Genomic DNA, 21,858 nt, shown 5'->3' on the forward strand with positions numbered 1-21,858 from the left:
AAGCTGGGTAAACATCAGCAACAACATACTAATAACAATTTGAAGTTGGAAGTTACCATTTACTATGAAATAGAAAAGTGTTTCAGTGTGCCCTTATTTATTTATTAACTGTATATCATCATTCTTCTATCTTTTTGTGATTGTTGTTTATGATGTGTTAATTTGTTTATTAATGTAATTGTTGCTAATTATAAATGCGGCTCAAACATTCCTGGAAAGTTCACATTTCTGTTGGTTTTATTTTGGTGGGAAACACTGGGAGATCTAGCACATTTAATGTTAATATAAAATTAAGAATTAACTAACAAATTATGTACAGTTTCCTTGTTAACCAACTAAGCTAGAAAGCTATGCCTATTTTACAAAGCATTTAGTCCAGACAGCTGTACTGTTATTATGGTGAGATCTTGCCTTAACAGAGGTAAGGTAAGGTTGATATTTGTGTTTCTTGCTGAACGTTTCGCTAATCAACCGTTACTAAGAAACACTGCGGATTTCTGCGGACAATGGGTCTTTTAATTTATGGTACATGCTTCCTCAGTTTGTTTGCCTAGTTGACTTCATACAAGGGATGCTATTGGTGGATGGCTGAGAAGCTACCCAATCAGAGCACGTATTACGTATTAAATAAAACTCCTCAATGATATACGATATGCTTCCCTCGCGGTGCTTCGCACACTTAAAACCTCTAACAGCACATATTGATTTTTGATTGTTTGCTTTTCTCTGCCTCTCTCTGACATTCTCTGCTCCTGACGGAGGGGGTGTGAGCAGAGGGGCTGTTTGCTTTGAAGATACGGATGCTCCTCTAAAAAAATGCTGAAAGACTACCTTCACATTGATCCCTTCCTTGCGGCCGCTTTATCGCGGTGCTTCCACTTAAAAGCCCAACAGCCCTATTGATTTTTGATTGTTTACTTTTCTCTCTCTGTCTCTCTCTCTGACATTCTCTGCTCCTGACAGCACTCCTTTGAAGAGGAAGATATGTTTGCATTCTTTTAATTGTGAGAAAGAACGGACATCTCTGTCTTGTCATGGAGCACAGTTTAAACTTTTGACTAAAGGGTGTTATTTCATGTCTAGAGGGCTCTAATAATGTTAAACGTATTTAAAAGGTCGTAAACAGGTTTTCTATGCTCTAATTGCGAAAATATTAGATTTATAAATAAAGAACGGATTAACCGCGATAAACAAGGGTTTACTGTACTACATTTAAGGTACTATTCACTTCTGGTTTGCATGAAATGCACTTTTTCTATTTAAGAATATTTGATGAATCTTAAAATTGTGTGCTGTTTTGTTATTAATATACCAGATTTTATTTTTTTTAGGAGGGAAAAAAACACACACATACAATTTTAATTGTTTACTTTACCTGTCTGAAAATAATTAATGATTTTTAAGTTGTTTTACCTGGCCTGGAATTCTTTGGTACAAAGAGAGTGGGTGATATGCTCAATGGAATCACAGAGACAATGTGTGTAGTCATAGGTGGGGTAGATACACCTGTAAAGAGAGCATAAAGGAAAAATGAAAGTGTCATCAGATTGACACAGAGCTTCAGTATATCAGACCTATCGAGGTGAACTCTACAATGCTCCAGGTCCATCATGTTTTCCAATGAGAAGACTAACGTGATAAATGTGATAAGGACACAGACACAGACACAAAAAAAAAAGGAATGAGGACTGAGCACAAGAAGCATTTTGTTTAGCAAGGTGAAACTAGCAGTACAGGGACTCATGTAAACGTGATTAGTGCCCACAGTGATCAGACTGACATAGTTGTATCACTAAGCAAGGGAACTCGTTTCATTTTTAAAAGAATGAATTTCTTCAGTTTCATAAAGGTTTTGCACCAGCCATAAAAAAAAAAAAATAAAAAATTAAGAGTTGTTATATGGTTTGATTTAATGTACATAGCAACACAGGTAATTATTAAAAAAAAGCAGCAAAGGCAGAATGAAATCTGCCCCATCTATGGTTCTCCTTGGCCCACCCATGTATTACAAGTTCCCAAATATTGAATTTTCAATTCTCACAAAGTTTACTATATATCTAAAACAGACAATGAAAATGCTGTATAGCAATCCTCAGTACCACGGCTTTTGAGAGAGCTTTTACCAGGTGTCCCCAGTCCTGTGGTGGGGTGTATATTTAATGCGATATGCTACAGGATCCATCTTTCCATCTTCCATCACCAGCTTCATTCTCAGTGTTGCCTCTCCTTCAGCAAATTTGCCCTTCTTCATTCCCTGTATCAAACAATTATTAGGTAACCACATAAATAATCAGAGTGCAATTCATATGTACACACACATATTTATATAAAAAAAATGCGCACAATAATGGATATATGTAATGGATGGTTATTGTTCACGAAAGAAATCAGGAGGTGAGAATTCATTCATTCTTGAAACGACCATAAATTCATCACAAAGATGCTAAGAACCACAAAGAATAAGATATTCTTACATCAAAAAGCAGCAGGGACTCTTCTACACTTCTGTTTCTCCAGGGTGAGGGTGGTGGGTTGTGACCTTTGATCTCCTCGACTTTTTGGTGACATACATATGCTTCTCCCCTGTGCACAGAAGCAGGCAGGATTCAGTTAAACTGAATATAAAAATAAGCCAAGTAATGCTTATCGATTAATTCATGTCAAGTCACCCCACCTTTTGATTAACTCCACTGCCCACTCATACAGCTGAGGGAAGTTATCTGAAGCATGTGTAACAGCATAGGGCTTGTAGCCTGTGGGAAGAGGTCAAATAAGTTAAATTAACCAGTGCCAGAATGCCTTAATGAATCCACTTAGCAATTTCTCTTTTGCCACTGTCTCCAAGTCTTTCCAAGCTCATTACCATACCTAACCATTCGACAATATCCCGAATTCCAGTAAAATATTTTTCCTCTTCTTTTTCTGGATTGGTGTCATCATATCGCAGAAAACAGATACCATTGTTGGCCTGGAAAAATTCAGAAGCAGTGAAGAAAAAGAAGTAGAAGAAGAAAAAAAAAAAACAATCATTCATATGTTGAGGCATTGTCCACCCAGTGCTTAGAAAACAGTCAAAGGCATGCTCTAAACTATTACAAAAACGCAAAACTAGGAACACTTGGCTATTTACACAAAGATGGCTCACCTTAGCATAACCAAAATTAAAGTTAATGGCTTTGGCATGTCCAATATGCAAGATGCCATTGGGCTCTGGTGGAAAGCGAGTCCGTACCTGGGAACAAAGCAGTACTGAGATATGCCTGGTAGAATGTGCCCTCCAACAACAGCAGATCAAAAGCAAACTCAGCATGCACAATTCTATACCAAAAGCTGAAAGCTTTCCTGAGTAAGTGTGACAAATGAAAAACCTACCTGCCCTCCAGTTATTTCCAAATGCTGTTTCAGAAGCTTCATGGTATTTGCAGTGACAACATAGCCTTCAGTCTTATAGTTCTCGCCTACAGAAAATACAAGATTTTATTTCTGTTTTCATAATGTAAACTGATGACAAAGACTTAATTTACATTGTTCTTTTTCTTTACCTGGTTTATGGAATTTTAGGGCTTCTCCTCGGAGTTGCTCCATAAGAGATTTCCCTTCAAACTTCATCTCTCCTAACAGCAGAAAGACAAGAATCATTTTATGGATTCAATAGTACAAATGATAGCTTAACATGAAGGAGACATTCTATTAATCTAGATTCTACAGAACTGTAAGACATCCAAAATGCAGCATTTTACCATTAACCACAGCTTCCTCTTTCTTGTTGGTATCAGGTGCTTTCTGCTTTTGGGCCTGGTAATAAAGAAAGGACACTGAAAAAATGCATAGACCTCAAACAATACTGCAAGGTGTAGGGCAAGCTATATGCTGAAAAATGCTATCCAGCTCACCTTTGACTTTTTTTCCAAATCTGCTTCCGTTTTGGGACCAAGGAGGTGCAGTACCTGAAGAACAAATAGTACGAGATTCAATGTGGCAAATGTCAAATTAAAAAGAAAAAGGAGTACTAATCTAGTATCACAAGCTTGCCACTTTTTCTGACGGTCATCAACATGCTGCCTGGTGGAGCCAATGCTCATACAAAGACTTTATGGCTAGGGTGAGCTCAGCCAAAATCGCAGCCTTTTTTCCATTCGGTCATTATATTTAAAAACACAAATTATCAGACAGATGTGCCTCTCTTCTGACTGAGACACCCAAATCACCAGAGTTTCTCATTCTTCATAACTGCTTTATAAGTATTGTACTTCTGTGTGAGCATTCATTTGTTGTCAAGTCTTTCATGCACACAAATGACTTGAGATAAAATTCAGTTGGTGTTAGCTATGGACTGAGATGCCGATATGTCAAACTACACAAATGTCAATGAAGAAAATGCACCATGGATACTTCCAACTCACTAATATTATGTAAATGAAGTCCTCAATTGAAAAAAATTGCTGGAAAATTCATTTGATGAAACACGGCCTTTAGGAAGCAACCAGGACTAATTTCTCACAAAATAACTTAAGACCCATTTTTGGGTACATTTGCATATGATGCCAATAGCCATGTCTGTCTATTCACATGAAACAACTCAGCCTCCTGTTGACCATGTATGTTGTAATGTGACAAGTTTTTCTTCAAAGAAACTTGTCAAGAGAGTTCAGTTTCTCTGAGGTATTAAAAAATGAGCTGTACAAAGTTTTGAAATTTCAAAATATCCCATTTATAAGTATTGGGAAATCTGCAAAATTGCCAATCATCAAACAGAGAAAAGTTCTGTGCAACTTCAACTACAGATTAGTTTATTGTTAATTTTACCCCAAGAGCTGTTGCTTGAACTTGTGGATTTTTTATATTTTCCTTTTTTTTTTTACCTGGCAGCCACAAAAAAAGACATTTTTAACATACATCCACATGTTGACTCAAATTAGGCTAATTGGCTATCAGAAGCTAATTGTTTAATTGCCTAAAGGGTTGATATAATTTTCTGGAATTTTATAAGCTGTTTAAAGGCAAAATGAACAAAGTGTATGTACACTTGTGACCCACTGGAATACCAATATAGTCAATAAAATGTGAAATAATCATTCTGTGAACATTGTTGTTAAAAATTTTGCTTTGCACAAAGTAGATGTCTTAAACAATATACCAAATTTATAGTTTGATAGTATAAAAATCTGTGGAGGGGTTATAAAGTGAGTTTGAAAGAATTCACCCCAAGTGTATAAAAACTTCTGACTTCAACTGTAAATACTGGATGGGTTTAGAAATGGAAGATCAAAGCAGCTGGACATACAACAAGGACTGGCTGCTAATAACAAGGACAGAGCGGGCATACAGTTTGCACAGTGCTCAAAGAGTCACTTAGATGTATAACTTAAAACAGACGGGAGCCAGTTTTATGGTTTATTCATAACCGAAGAGCCATTTATGCTTCCTCACATCTTTAGACTAAAATTAAAATCTTTTAAAATAATTGTCACCATTTGTAATCCCATTATAAAATAAAATCAGTTCCTTTACAAGTTCTTATTTATATACAGCAATTTTAACAAATTACTATGGTTTAATTAATATTATTAGCTAGATGGGAAACTCATTTCAGTTCCTTTTCTCCTTTCAAAGAGTAATCTTGATAATGATTTTATCCTAATTTGTCATTTTGAATGAACAGTTATTTTTATTTGCTAATTATTGGGTACTACTCTATTGGGTATACTTTCAGAAATATTATGTTTAAGAAAAGTGAACAACAGTTGATCACAGACCCTCCACCACTAACACACATCAACCAATGCCATTTTTACATCACTTGAATTGGAATCTGCTGTCTATAAAAGCTTCTGATCCAAAACATCCATATTTGTGCTCCATTTTCAACTCTGTGATAATGTAAATTCCTGTTAAAAAGCATGTATTTAAGTAGTCTACTAGCATATGTAATTCCACTCTATTATCACTATTATTTCTGTATATGACTCGCCATTACAAAATTATTTAATAAACAAAAATATGAAAACTGACTTTTGAATGAAGTCAACAAGAATGTGAAATGCTCCAACTCTCATTTCAGTTAACTTAGTCATCAAAGGCACCACAATGTTATGCCATGTGCGCATTTTCTAACTTGTTTGTTCTTTTGGAGCCCATTGTCAGTGTGATTCTCCAATATGGTTCTTTCTATGTATTTCTGTAAGAAAGGGGATAGCTACTGAATATTTGAAAAGACTGAAGCAAACTTCCTAAGGATGTACTAACCCTTGTCAAATTCTAAGCCTGTGCAGCAGTTATGAGATGCTATACGACCTTCCAAATCATCTAGAATTCATAGTCAAATCACCCAGAAAAAGCAGTATCCCAGTGCAGGTTAAGAACAGGTCCACACAGTAACAATCCAATGAGCTTACAAGTACAGACACCATTACCAATTAGTTATTTCAGAATTTTACAGTAAAATGTGAAAAGCTAATCTTCTAATTCAATGAAAGGGAAAACCTGTACCTGCATGTCAACTTCATTCTTAAGGGCTTTGCCATCAGCCCACTTTAATCGACTTCTGGCTTCACCTGGAAAGAGAAGCACACAACTCAGACTTGGATCCTTAGCAGGTATTCTATTCAAGTGACCACTCTTTGTTGTAAGCACACATGAAAACAACCTAAAAAGGAGGTTCTCTTTCTTACCCATCAACAAGCCCATGTTGAAATGATAGCGTTCCTCACGCAACTGCTGCTTATATTTGAGGATTACTGCCTCTACCTAAAAAGAGCAAAACCACAAATGGAAAACTGAAAAGCAAACTAAGCGCATCTCAATCTGCTCATTATTTTAACAATACAAAGAAGGAAAGTTACAGATGGTTTTCTGTTCGCCGATGCCACAAACACCATTATACGGTTTTCCAAAATACAAAATCAAAAGGATGGAGAAGTGAGAAAAACTTGCGGTTAAAATGAAAATGACGAATCACTCACTGCTTCCTCGATCTGTTCCGGTGTAACCTCAATGCCAATACCACACTCCTGTTCAAAACCAGCTTTGTCAATAGGGTCCACAGGGTGGCTTTTAATATAATCCAGGGCAGCTGCAAGTGACAGAAGAAAAAAAGATAGCATTGAGAAGAAATACAAGACTACGATGCCATTATACACTTAGTTGTAATCTTGTCTTTTTTCTACCTATCTCCTGCAAATATGGACATTACAGCATGGCATAGCATTTTCTGCTGTTCCCAGATAATTCTAAATTTTTAAATCTTATGATCTATTCATATTATTTTAGGTTTTGCTTTTTTCTGTAGTGCAAGTAAAATCAACAGCTTCACTGTGGATTACCACATAATGCTAGGAAAATATGTACTAGTAAAGTGCATTATCATTATTGGGGCTTGTAACCATAATAGTTTCATATTAGATGGTTCGATAGATAGATAGTTCGATAGATAGATAGTTCGATAGATAGATAGTTCGATAGATAGATAGATAGTTCGATAGATAGATAGATAGTTCGATAGATAGATAGATACTTTATTAATCCCAAGCACTAAACCTTAATTTGGTATACTCACCACTTGCCAAAAAAAAAAAAAAACACTTCACTTATATGGGGTGTTTCCACGAAGTAATAGATTTTTCAAACATTCTAAAGTTCACCTCAAATCTAGCCTTGGTCTGTGTAGTCAGTACAAATAGTACAGAGAAAAGAAAAGTGTATATCTTTATTAAGAGCCTCATAATATACATTACTGCAGCATAAAACAGAAATAGTAATGTAAAAACAAAATGAATAAGACTGAATTACAACAAAGTAAACCATAATGTACATAAAAAAAGAATGGAGAAAGAGGAAAACAAATGATTATACAATTACAATTGGATGGCAAAACAAAAAATCAAATTCTAATAGCTAAATTGATTTAAAAGTTCAAAAAAAATAAGATTTTATAAATGATATAAATAGTATCTAGAAGACATTTTATTTTAAATAAAAAATGGTCACTGAATGAGAGAAAAGTTAGTAAAAGTTACAAAATCTTCCAGTCTGTAAGTGTGTGTCTTTAATAGTAAGCAATACATTAATTAGTTGCAGAAACATTACACATAGTTTTCAGCATACTGGGTTACATGAAGAGGTTTCATGTTTTTGTTCAGTGACATCAGTAGTCTCAATCTGAAGTTAATCTTACAGTGTGAACATCCCAAGAGACAAAATGCTCATGTTCATTTAATAATAAATGAAAGCAAAAAAGATAAGAGGACACAAAGGTAGAACAACACAATAACACAGGAAAATGGACAAAACAAACTGCTATCACCCAAATGCCAAAACAAGGCACTTTCCTTCCATTCTCGCACTCTTGATCCTGATGTTTTCCTCCAGCCTAATCTGAGATGGTCCTGAACACTATTGAGGGTCACTTCCACGTCATAAGCAGGAATTACTTTCAGCATCTGAGCCAACACTCACTGTATCAAAAATATTTGTCATGCAGGGTGTTTCTCAAAATCCAGAAAAGCACCCTATGCTAACCAATTATAACAAATCTGTACTAAAGAACTCCTATTTTTGTAATTAGATATTGCTGGCACATTTACAAAAAATAAGTACAGAATTCTTAGTGACTTTTGTTTGGTTTCAGATTTATAACCAGCAACATAGAGAAACAAATATTAAAATTGTGTAATAAGTTCCTAACATGATGTCTGAAAATGAGCAACCACTGACTATGGAGTGTGCAGCATGAAAACTGCAAAATGTATTGCTATCCTCATTAAGAGAGAAGATATAGACCTGGCAAAATAAAACTCTGGATCACTCTTAGATAAACTGGAATGCAGCAGCAGTGCCGGGGCAGGTTGTGTAAGAAAGTATATTCCTCTTTCTATGAATAAAACTTCACTCTTATATACTGTACTACTTCTTTCATATGGCAATGTGTACCTAATATCTGGTGTTTTTGAATAGTTAGCAGTTTCGGGTAGTGATGAAAATGCAGCCAGCACTACCAATACTCATTGTAGGCAATCCAACAAGAAAGAGAATAAGCGAGACAGACACAGGCACACAACGCAAAAGAAGAAAATGCCTCATTTTAACAAACTTTAACAGGTCACTAACTCAAGACTGAGAAGAAACTGAATTCCACTCTTCCACCTCTCTTATTACACATGCATAAATTTACCATGTTACAGGCTTGAAAAAATATACTGAATACCTGCCATGCATATATTCAGAGAAAGGTAAGATAAATACATCTTGAAAAGGACATACAAATACATGAAACCTCTAAACACCTTTCCAGTAGAAAAGAAAAAAAGAGGTGAATGTCTTATAAGACTGCGGTGGGTTGGCACCCTGCCCAGGATTGGTTCCTGCCTTGTGCCCTGTGTTGGCTGGGATTGGCTCCAGCAGGCCCCGTGACCCTGTATCTGGATTCAGCGGATTAGAAAATGGATGGATGGATGTCTTATAAGAGACTCTGTGGAATTGGATTTTTAAGAAAAGAGGCTTTGACTATCACCAAAAGATTTTAACACAGGAATTTCTTAATTAGCGAAGTATTTCCAAAATAATTTTTCATATTTACCTGGATGCCACCAATTACATTAAATTCTTAGGACATATTTTTCCAGGTTCTTTGCAAACATTTTTACATCCTTCATTATTATAATAAACGACCTTTCAAGTATGCCATAATCTAGACTGTTCTTTCAGTTAAAGGCCAATGCAATGAAATATCTTGCTTTGGATCTCACTGAAAAACCTTTTGGGGTCTAAGTGCAAATATTTAGCCATGGAGTGAAACAGGGTGCAATGAACTGATGGACCAAAAAAAAAAAAAAACTATCTTCAATACAACTCAGAAATGTAGAAGGAAAAATACCATTTAACTGCAAGTCAGTGTTGATCTGCTTCTTGGCAATGTATGCCACCAAAAACCCTAGTCTTTTTGTGTCCTTCAACCGTGATGCCAAGTTGTATAAGAGAGTTCCAGTTGCCTTGTTAATATTACTGCCCCCAACAACTCCCTGAACCTGCAGAGAAAATGAAGAAGGAAAAAAAAAATAATAATCCAACATGTAGTAAAGTAACCAACTGAACAAATAGCATTAGCATTCATCTGCACATTCTAATGTCTGGTCACCAATATGTCCAACACAAGGAGAGAGTACAGCAAGTCTTCACATGAGTGATTTTCAGATTCTACAGTACATCATGGGAGGGTGTACATGGGTGATTGCTTTGTAGTTAAATATAGTTAATGAACAAATGCCTTAGCATTATTGTCCAATTTAATAAAGGATTTTTCTGCAATTATTTAGGAAACTGAGAACTCTTCAAGGCTTGCAATACATTTCTGCCCTACAGTGCAAACGCATCTTTTCTTTATGCTTGCTACGCACATGCGTGTTAGGTACACTAAAGCACAATAAGCTGCATCTAGTCCAAGGCGAGTTCTCACCTTGCACCTCGTATAACAAAGATGAATTCCATAAATACTGTTCTCTAAATGGGAAGGAACGACACAAATGAATAAATTTTGTATTGGATGGAACTGAATTTACTGTGGATGATCAGATCCTATTTAATTAAAACTGCAGAGGCTGTAATTTTCAACAAGATGTACTGATGCTGATGTTTTAACAGTTGCTGCAATCCATTGAGCGATTTTCGGGCATAATGTGATAAATTAGGTAAATAATAAAGAAGCCATGTCCCCGTGTACACAGAGTTTTGCAATCAGTATTGAGCCCCCTTGGCAGAATAGCACAGTTACTTATTCATACATACTCGAATGAAGTTTGTAATTTGCAGGATTCCTTTCGCTACCATATTGCTAGCTAACTTCCTGCTACGTTTATCAAATGTATTCTTCCGTCTCCATCCTCTATTCTGTTGAAAATACTAATTTAAAGGTGGCCGTTAACCTTAAACCTTTCTGATTTTTGCCATTTTCGAATATTTTCCTAATGTGTACGTAATCTTCCACTCTGTGGAGGCTGAGATTTCGCCCCTTTAAATTTCCCTCAGACCCAACAGTAATAGAAAAGTCACCCTTTGACAACTAAACTGTTATTAGGAAAGTGAAACAGAAACTTGCAGTTTTTTGGACGTGATCTTACTGTATTAATTTATACGTCTTAAAGATCACGACGTGGGTACCGCACGACACACTCTTGAACAATTTTAATTGTCGGTATGTACAGTGATGAGTCAAATCATTTTCCATATTTAGCTTCAAATTCATCCAAGTTTATTCCTCTTCTGTTTTCCCCCTAATGCCCCTTCCTCGTCCCCAATACACAAGCGACAAACTACCTGAATGACAGCTTCCTTAAGCAGCGAGCTGAGCGTCTCATTTTTCAAAGTTTCTCTTGCTTTCTGATCGGTAAGCCCAATTGATACGAAGAGCGCGACCGGGTCCGCCATTTTTTTCTCCGTTCACCACATGTTCTTCCTGGATGCCTGACGAGGGGCGTAATCATGCCAAGGTAGAAAACCTATCAGAGACTTCACTATGAAAAATCCATCCAATTATCAAAGATTTTAAAAAAATACACCCCTCTTCTGGATTAACCAATCATCTGGGGAATAATGTATACTTTGGGCCAATGACCGGCGTGAATGTAAAGGGCGGTTGCTAGTAAAGGAGCCAATAGACGTTGCAGTGGCCCCTGCCAGCTGATTGCATCATACACGTCTAAATTAAAGAGGCGAATGCTTAATCAGTACAGTCCTAGGTTTTGTTAAGAGTCCTGTTCATACACTAATAGTATAATTCTTGATGATTTTACCGCTTTGTTTACCTTCCACCACTCTACCAATGTAGTATGTAAGTAGGTGCAAAACTGTTTGTAACAGTTGTTTTAATATTTATCCGGAACATTTGTCGGTTAGGCGCCTCGCACAATGAATCATGCAGGACAGGAACTGAACCTGTACCCTTTTTGATCAATTTTTGCTAGCTGAATCATTGTGTAACCAATTATTTTTTATTTTAAACAGGACTTTTTACACATTTCCAAGAGTGCTTGGAACTGTGTGGGATGAGACTAACTTAACATTGGTGATGACCAGACTGGTAACGACAGTGTAATGCCTCAGCCACACTGTGGTGCAGAGGTGTGACCAGAACATCATGTGTGGGTGGGCATTTAGCTTGTCTGGGGGGGCAAAAAATATCCATCCATCCATTCCCATTTTTGTAGGGGGGTCAAATAATAACATAGTTTTATATAACATATAAAAGCAAAACTTGTGGCATAATTCATAACCTATTGTTCAATAAAATTAACAGAGGCAATAGAATTTGTATTATTATTTTTTGTGAACAAATATCGAACTACATGTACAAGGTAAATATCAATAAAGTCAAATGTATACAACATATGAGAGCAAGAACAGAAACGTGGCTCATTGTAGTCATTAGGAAGGCTATAGTATATCAGTTTCCAGTGTTTAACCTGGATATTATCTACAGGACCAGTCTGCGGTTACTCTTGGCAAATTCTGAAATAAATTCATCCATGTCTAGATGTTCTGTGATGTTTTTCTCGTGTGCCAGAATGACTAAATTTCTCTTCCTTGAATGCAGCATTGTTCGGCGGAGTGGAGTGAGAATGCGGTTCAAAGTAGAGAAAGAGCTTTCGCATGCAGCTGAAGACACACCAATGATGAGTGCTGTGACACATAGCGAATGAAACATAGGGAAGGCCTCTTTGTACTGCTGAATGTGTTTGCATGCTTCAGAGAGATTAGCATCAGCTGGCAGTTTATTGATCAACATTGCTTTTGCCACAGCCATTGCTCATGCTGTTTTGCTCTGTCCCTGCAAGTGCCTGAAGAGGTTTCAGGCGAGAATGATCAAGAAATAATTCTGATTTTGGCAGGAGAAGCTATGTGGCCCTCAATAATTCAACATTTCTCTGAAAGAATCTTGTCTCCATTTCCACAATAGCTCTATCAAGAATGCTGAACATAGCCCTTTTAAACGTCTGATTAGGAGCAATTTGTTCATCAGAGTCAACATGCCCATGCGTAGACACGACAATACTATCATCAAGCTGTGAGTTAACTTGCCGTTTCCTTTTGAGTTAATTGGTAGGCCTACTTTCACACTGAGAGAAATGCTTCTCCCAGAATGAGTGGCTTCTCATCTCCTTCAGTGTGGCCAGTGAAGCTATCACCACCTCCCCAGCTGTGCACAAATCCATTGCATGTGCCTGTAGAATTGCATTGGCTGGTTTCAGCACACCAAGCACATGAAGGAGGAATTTTCCTGTATTGAAGAAATTCTGCTTTTTTCATTGGGTCAAAAGACCACATGCCTCTATGCAAATGTCAAAAGGGGCAGTGTCAGCCTCTGCTACCTCTGAGAGAAGCCCCCTTATAGCTTCCTCATTGTTGACAATGGACTTTGTGATATCATAATGACTGGTCCATTGTATTTCTAGAAGTCTTTTCAGTGTGGATGTATTGTATGTGTGTGAAACATAATGTCTGTGACAAAATGTGTTCAATGAATTTGACCAGTCAAACAGCTTCTTAGCCAGAGGTTCTGATTCCATTGCATGTATCACTGCTAAATGAAGCTGGTGGTTGTAGCAGTGTATACATATGGAATGTACTTACCAACTTTGTTTTGTAACAAAGCCTGGACACCACACTTTGCCCCAGACATGACATCAAAACACTGACACACTAAATTGTCTGGGCTGTAACCTAGCTCAGAGAGATGTGACTGAATTTGGTTAAAAATATATTCAGCATCAAGCTGATTCAGTTCAATTAAGCCAATCGATGGAGAGCCAAGGGATGAAGATGTGGACAAATCTAATCAATACAGACACATTCTCAATGTTACAGTGATCCCCGGTACCATTACTTTTAATACGAAGTCCAAGAGAGTCAGCTTTTTCATATTTGGTCCTGATATCTTTTACCACTATTTTGGCAAAAGCCTCAATTATTTCATTTTGAATTACATTGGATGTGTATTTTACGTTGTCTGGGATGTATTTTACAATTTCTGCAAGTTTGGCATCTTTTTTGATTGTGTATTCAAAGAACTTAAGGCAAAGTCCTTCCTCCCCACCTTCTTGATTGTGACCACGCCGCGCCAGTTCATTGACTGCAAGGAACTGAACGGCCCCCCAATGCTTTTCACATAATATCTATTCTTTTCTATTTGGGTTGGACCCAGTAGTTGAACTATGCTTTCACCCGTCTCTGCCCGGCGCCGATACTCTTGCCATGCAGACATGGCTCTGACGTGCGGGATACTAGACGCGTGTTTGTGGAAGCCACCACCGTCTCTTTCTAGAGCTTTTTTCCAATTAGTGTAGCCGTGTTTGGTGAATATGGCCTCGCGGTCCGAATTGGAAATACTAAATTTGCGACAGGCAAAGTAAAAGCTGGCATCACGGACAACAGAATATTCAAGCCATGGTCGAGACTGATACCAGCTTGCACTAAAACATACGAGTGTCTTTCCGAATGCGCGCTTGGGATAATTAATTAAAATGGGCTGGGACTGGCTATCCATATTTAAGTCAGGCAGACCGGATTGTATATTTTGTTGAAGGCAGAGGTTTGGAGTACCCGACACGGGCACAGAGCTGGAGGATTGTGTAGGCTTATCTACATCTTTTGGAGTTTCAGTTCCCGACGTGGGTGCGCTGTGATCCGTGTTGGTAGCAGCGGTGCTGGGCTCAACCGTGGAGCCAGCAGCTTGCGGAGGGACAGAGGTTGAAGATGTCTGCTTTTTAATAAGCCACCTATGCATAGACTTTGGTGTTACCAACCAGAAAATAAAAGAAGAATAGAACGTATACGGTGTTTTAATTAAAGAATGTGGTCAACAGGTTCAAAACATAGTGCTGCAAAATGTGCGGCGAAGTGAACTGTGAAAATCAAATGTTATTCTTCTCCAGAGTTTTCATTGAACAGACAGAGCATTTTGCATGTGGCACGGCTTGTCTCTAGGGGGGCAGTGCAGCCCACCCCCGTGGTCACGCCTCCGCTGTGGTGACTACTGCAGCCAGGGCTGGCACCTTGCACCACAATCCGCTTTTGAGCTATGGTCTTGTCCTTTTCTCTCTTACACAAGAGTATTCATCATACACCAGTTACACAAGTTAGGCGAATTTAGGAGTTGAATTTTTCACCAATGCTGATTATCACAGAGCTCATAAACTCACAAACCCACAAGCTGGGCAAGACCAACCATTCTGACAGCATGCCTGTAAGCCATAGACCAGACTGATGGTCATTAGTGTGAGTGAAAGAAAGTATCACACAGAAGGAGCCACAGGAAACATCCAAAGTCTTAGCACTATGAGGTAACACCACTACCAGATAACACCACACACCACCTAAGCATGGGCTGACCTGCTGGGCCTGCTGCCACTATGATACTCACTGGAAAAATCAGATAAGAAATGAGATGAGGTGTATTTTCTTTAAGCTTGTAAAATAAACAAGAATGCTTTTATATTGTGTGTGTGAAAGGTTCTTGCAGCAGACTGGTGCCATGTTCATAGCACCCAATGCAGCCAGGTATAGGCTTCAGCCCTCCTTGACGTTGAATTGGCTCAGATAGATCTGAGAATGTTGCTGAGATTTTTTTTTATTAACACAAAAAATTCCAACATTTATCTATCCATCTCAATTCAGAGCCAAAGAGAATTTGAAGCAGTGTCAGGCGTAAGAAAGAACCAACCATGAGCCAACTATAAGTTCTAATGTCAAAAATAAGAAAATTCTTTTAGTCTGAGTTGAATTATTCTGTGCTTCCATGATCTACTTCTTTTCATTAATTTTTAAGAGTGTACTGTATGTACAATGGGTTCAGATGGTATTCAGAGTCCTTCACCTTCTATATTCATTATTATGTTGTACATATCATTTTCAACAGATAGATCTGCTATTTTTGCCCACCAAGCTACACTCAATAACCCATAATGACAAAGTGAAAACATATTTTATGAAAGGTGTGAAAAGTTATTAAAAACAAAAATGGAAATCTCATTCATATAATTTTTAAGACCCATATTAATTCAGTACTCTGTAGAAGCATGTTTGACAACAATTACTTTAAGTCTTCCTGGGGTAAGTCTCTGCAAGCTTTCTACACCTTGATTTGGTTAGTTTATCCCATTCCTCCTGGCAGACCCTTTTAGGCTCCGTTAGACTGGATGAGAAGCATCTGTAAACTGCCATGTTCAGATCTCTCTACATGTGTGTTCTGTAGGGTTTAAGTTTGGGCTTTGGCTGGGCCACTCAAGGACAGTCAGAGACTTGTCCCAAGGTCACTCCAGCCTGGTCTTGGTTGTAAACTTTGGGTCATTGTTGTGCTGAAAGGTGAACCCTTGCCCCACTCTGCGGTTCCTTGCACTCTGGAGCAGGTTTTCTTCAAGGCCTCTATGTATTTGGCTGCATTCATCTTTCCTTCAATTCTGACCAGTTTCCCTGTCACTGATAAGCACCCCCTAGAATGATTCTGTCACCACCACACTTTACCATAGAGATTGTATTAGACAGGTGTTGAGCAGCACCTGGTCTTCACGGGACATAGTGCTTAAAGTTTTGCCCAAAGGGTTTACATTTTGTCTTATCAGACCAGAGGGTATTTTTCCTCCTGCTGTCAGGGTCCTTTAAGTGCCATCATGTGCCCTTTACTTAAGAGAGGCTTCTGTTTAGCCACTCTACCATAAACACCAGATTGATGGAGTGCTGCTGAGATGGTCATCCTTCCAAATGACTCTCTCATCTCAGCAGAGCACCTCTGAAGCTATATTAGAGTCACTAATGGGAACTTGGTCATCTCCCTGACTAAGGCCTTTTGCCCAGTTGCTCAGTTTATCCTGACAGACAACTCGATTAAGAGTTCTGGTTGTTACATACTTTTCCATTCCACAATTATTGAGGCCACTGTGTTCCTGGGAACACTCTAAGCTTTAGAAATCACCTTGCCCAGATCTGTGCCTCAGCACAGTTTGATCATAGTGGTCTACGGAGAGTTCCTTAGATTCATGGCTTGTTTTTTGTCCTGACATGCAGTGTGAATTGTAGGACCTTTGTGTGCCTTTCTAAATGATGCCCAATCAATTCACAGATGTCACAAGTGGGCTCCAATCAAGTTCCGGACGCATCTCAAAGAGAATGAAAGCAAGCAGTTTGGAGCTTCATAGCAAAGGGTCTGAGTACTCATATGAATGAGAGATCTGTTTTAATTTTGAATAACTGAAACCATGATTTTATTTGTCATTATGGGTTATTGAGTATATACTGATGGGTATTAAATTGCACATTTATCCATTTAAAATTAAATCTACAATGTAATAAAGTGTGCAGCAAGTGAAGGAGTGAATACTTTCTGAATGCACTGTAAACTCTACATAAAACTGGTTGCTCTGTTTAAGTGTGACATAGCAAAAGCAATTAATATTCTTGAAATTATACATTTTTTTATTTTTCTTTAAGTTAACAGAATTTATCCTGAGGCCTTGTGTTGGACTACAGTTTTTGGAAAATGAATGAATGAGCGCAGAATGTAGTCAGTGGCAAACAAACATGTAGTGCGTCAATACTGTAGTATTGCAGCAGAATAAAATGCTGAATAAGCCCTTGGAGAATATATTTAGTAGTCAATGTATATACTGCAAGCCTTCCCTTAAAGATTTTAACTCTGTTCTTTCTGTTAAGCTCAGTCATATTGTGAGTTTTTTTTTTTAAATTATTCATTTGCCAAAGCCCTGCTGCCATTTCTGCTGTATTTAACTGAGTTTTTTGTTTCTTTTCTTTAAGGCCTTGTTCACATGGGCGTTAAGTTTTTGGATAAACGAACTTGCTCTGAACGTCCTAGACGTTTATGTTGCATTTTGTGGTGGCGATCGATTGACTTCTACACCGGCGTTCGTTTGTCTCTGTCTAACGCCAGCCTGCAGCCCAAATTGTAGTTTGTGTGCTGTGGAGGCAGTGTCGGGAACTGGATATGAAAGCCCTTGTCGTTTTATTTGAGCTGCCTCCTTTCAATATGGACCATTTTGCTATGTTAGATATTAATCTTCTTGTTTTAAAAATACTCGTAATACGGCGACGTAATGAGAGAAAAAATCGCCGCCGCTACTGGGTTCATCCTCTGACTGCACAACGTCGGGTTAAAGGAAGTTTTTTTGTGCTTTATGAAGAAATGCGAAAATTTCCGCGCAAGTTTTTAAATTACTGTCGGATGTCGGTTTCCACTTTTGATTGTCTGCTGCAGCTGGTGCAATGCCACATTGCACGCCGATCAACCAATATGCGACTAGGTGTTAGCCCCGAAGAGAGACTACTTGTCACTTTGAGGTAAGGAAACAGTAGTCGAGTGTGCGCTTACACCGGTGTTATGCACTGGATTGCCCCCCCTACATAATCGTTATCAAATATTATATTACAACATAAATTAATAGGTTCATGGTTTACAAATTACATGAGACAATAAAATAAAATAAGCAATATGAAAATATATATGTTGTATATGAAAACATAAAAATATCCGGTCCTCCGAAGCGTAAAATAAACGCGCAGAAAACGAACTAGAAGCGGTTTCCTTGCGTTCGTTGGGTTTTGAACGCCAAGAAAAAGCTGCATGCAACGTTTTTTTGATGCCGTATAAACGCGCAGCCGGACAAACGCACGTCACCAAAGCCCGTGTGAACACTCTCATTGACTCCTACGTGTAGAAAACACTCGGCGCTTGATCCGCGCTCACCGGACGCTACGAACGCAAAAAAAGCGCTCGATTTTAATGCCCGTGTGCACAAGGTAAAAGATACTCTGCCTCCATACTGTGTAGATTTGACCACAGTTCTTTATACCCTTCTGGTCACCTCTCCCATGTGGGTTCCCACATATTTTATATTATTTATTTGGCTGATGCCTTTACCCATGGTGACTTACAACATTTATGATACAACCGGTTACATTTCTTTCGGTTTTCTAATTGGAGCACAGGAAGGTGACGTGACCTGCTCATACCCGCACAGTTACAAGTAGCAGGATTTGAACTCACAATCTCAGTCCAAAGCGTTAACCACTCTGCCTACTTAAACTTTTATTCATAAGCCAAAAACATAGATTTTTGAAACCTTCATCTGTTATGATTCCATCATCTGTCACCAGAGCTGAGTGCACAACAGCCTGGCACCTGTCCTATTTAGGGTCATGGTGGGTCTTACAGAAATTATGTTTGTTTATGCCTTGAAAATTACTTTGGTCCCTTTCTGTACTAGAAACCTTGAAAGATGAAAACGTTTATTGCTATTATTTGTTTTAGTGCTCTGCAAGGACAGACATGAGCATTTGTTCTCCTCATGAAGAGGCCACTTACTCTTCATTTTGCAAAAAGTTTAGTTGACGTAGTATACACCAAGAGCTCAAGAAGTCTCACAAACAAGATAACATTCAGGTCACCCAGCTTGTGATGGGAGGTCCTATGCTAAGGCTTTGCTGAGTTAGTGCTGTTCACATGCCTGTCACAACTAATTGGGCAGCCTGCCTTCAAACAGGCGTCATTCACCTCATCTAAATTTAGCTGTGGGAATCCCATTACACTGCATGTGTGTGTGTGTTAATGGCCAACTTTGTGAAGGAGCCGAGTTCACAGTTACTCATTTTGAGACAGTCAGCATTTTACAAAGATACTTAGGTCAATTTGCCCCAGTTCACAACACATAATTGTCAGAGGTGATTAAGCAAAGATCCTCTCCCTCACTTCTCAGGTGAAACCAGGCATTTTAGCACAACATTCTTTTTTTCTAAAACTCACAATATGCTCTTTTTTTTTTTTTTTTGTATGTTCACCATCCAGTGTTTGCTGACATATTACTTGTGCTTAACTTGAAATCTACTAGTTTTCTCGAAAACTAAAATGTTCTTTTGGGAGGCAGTCGATCAAAACACATCTCAGTACCACAAAGTGTTAACTTTAACTACTGTTATTATTGATACTGTCATTGTCTCACTGTTCTGAATAATTGATTTTGTGAATTTATTTCTGTAGGTCCCCTTCCATGATGTTTGATGTGACCAGATGTAATCCAGAGGTGTCCAGCTCCTGTCCTGATGGCACTAATCACTGCAAATTAACTCCTTTTCTCTTCATTTTAATACCCGTTTTTAAGGATTCAGTCCTCTGAATTGATTTGTTTCTTCTTTAGATGGCAGCCAAACAGAAATGAGACGTGAAATAAGCCAACAGATGACCAGCTGAATTGCAACGTCAAACTCCAGCCAATTTCACTCAAACCAGTTTCTTAATGAGAAGCAAATTCTTGCTGTTATTGAATATCAGGACTTGTTGCTGCTCTCATTCTGCCACAGCAGACTGTGGATTTTGTTTTTTTTCCCCCTAAGACCTCTGGAATTTAACTCAGATAGGTTTTCTACAAATTTAAAATGTTTGATCCTACAAAATTGTTTTTCTGATACTACTTTGGATTGAGTGCAGCATAATCACTCTTCCACTAAAGGTATTAGAAATTGTAATCTTGCTAGATATGACTGTCATACCCTGCATTTAAGTAGTAATTATCCTCAATACACTATTATAAAACACAGGAGACCCAATAACTTGAGAAACACACTAGAATTCAAAAATCTAGAATAACTCAAAGTGTCAGGTTTTTGATAAGATTTTTTTAATCAAGATACCACTAAATTAATTTGCATGTGTAAGGTTAAGCTAAGAAAATTTACCATTAGGACACTAGAAGAATGGCTACTGACAATGGAGCTTTGCAATCGTATATGAGTAATAAAATAACAAACATTCAAGCAGTAATAGCCACTGGCAAGGTCTTGACCGTATTTTTAATATCAATGTAATGGTGTCCCGATGAAAAAGTATTAATTTCTATCAAAAACAAATTTTCTGGGGACCTCCAAACTTTTGAACGCTAGTGTACAATCTTCACAGCTTGACGTTGCAACCAGTACCCTAACATTTACACAGAATGATCCTCCTTTCAGCTAAGAAAGACAAATTGTTTGCTCCTTTCTGAGGTTTACTAATTAATTAACTGAGCTTGGACAATATCACAAAGAGCAGATGGCTAACCCTGGAATGATGCAGTCAGCACTTAAAGTGTTAAATCATTAACAATGCTTGTTAGTGTTATACAGTGTTCAGAATGAACAGGATATTTCCAAGGAGTCCGAGTCCCAACTCAAGTGTCAAATCACAAGAGTAAATTGACTGAGTTTTACACTGTAAACGATCAGGATTTGCGAAGAGATAAATAAAAATGAAACTGGCTTACCATCAGGTTTAAAAACAGCATCATTGTTCAGAAAAAAAAGACAAGACACACTGAAAGTAAGCAAAATCAAATTTTCTTTTATTACTAGATTTTCTTACAAAAATAACTGTCTTTCAGGTGAAGATAAAAACCTTTCTTAATGCAAAATATACAATTGAATAGAACGTAACAAAACCTGCATCTGGCAGCATTTATAAATAGAGCTGCAAACTGCATGTCTGGTTTTAAATAAACATGAAAACAACATCTGATCACAGATATGAAGAACACAATGTTGCCAGGGGTTGGTTTGGGGGTTTAGCAGTGGAGTAACAGCATATTAAAATCTGAACATTAAGCCCTCCAACTCTGCTTTCACAGTATTCCCACAGTAAGGAGACAGAATTACAAATGCCACCTCTGTCTTGCTGATCTGCCTTACTAAGGGGGATAAAAAAAAATAAACCACCCCCTGACTGGCACCAAAAACAACAACAAGCAAGCACTACCTAACAGGCTTGCTTGCAATAATGTAAACCCCTGATCAAAACAAATTTCAAGTATTTTTTTAAACAAACATGGGAGGCAA

General features: G+C 37.9%; 1 protein-coding gene across 1 annotated transcript in view; it reads right to left on the reverse strand.

The window, feature by feature from the left end:
* qars1 (glutaminyl-tRNA synthetase 1) overlaps positions 1-11,458 on the reverse strand; it is a 34,221-nt gene extending 22,763 nt beyond the window's left edge. The window contains exons 1-15 of the mRNA XM_039771213.1: positions 11,308-11,458; positions 9,872-10,022; positions 6,963-7,072; positions 6,672-6,747; positions 6,490-6,554; positions 3,894-3,947; positions 3,741-3,795; positions 3,543-3,614; positions 3,373-3,458; positions 3,146-3,232; positions 2,869-2,968; positions 2,675-2,753; positions 2,475-2,583; positions 2,124-2,254; positions 1,414-1,506 (exon numbers count right to left, since the gene is read on the reverse strand). Of these exons, the coding sequence (XP_039627147.1) occupies positions 1,414-1,506; positions 2,124-2,254; positions 2,475-2,583; positions 2,675-2,753; positions 2,869-2,968; positions 3,146-3,232; positions 3,373-3,458; positions 3,543-3,614; positions 3,741-3,795; positions 3,894-3,947; positions 6,490-6,554; positions 6,672-6,747; positions 6,963-7,072; positions 9,872-10,022; positions 11,308-11,418 (1,379 nt within the window). The 5' untranslated portion in view covers positions 11,419-11,458. The remainder of the gene's footprint in view (positions 1-1,413; positions 1,507-2,123; positions 2,255-2,474; positions 2,584-2,674; positions 2,754-2,868; positions 2,969-3,145; positions 3,233-3,372; positions 3,459-3,542; positions 3,615-3,740; positions 3,796-3,893; positions 3,948-6,489; positions 6,555-6,671; positions 6,748-6,962; positions 7,073-9,871; positions 10,023-11,307) is intronic.
* Between the last annotated feature and the right edge of the window lie 10,400 nt (positions 11,459-21,858).

Source organism: Polypterus senegalus, chromosome 12 (genome assembly GCF_016835505.1).
Source record: "Polypterus senegalus isolate Bchr_013 chromosome 12, ASM1683550v1, whole genome shotgun sequence".
NCBI classification, from domain to species: Eukaryota; Metazoa; Chordata; class Cladistia; order Polypteriformes; family Polypteridae; genus Polypterus; species Polypterus senegalus.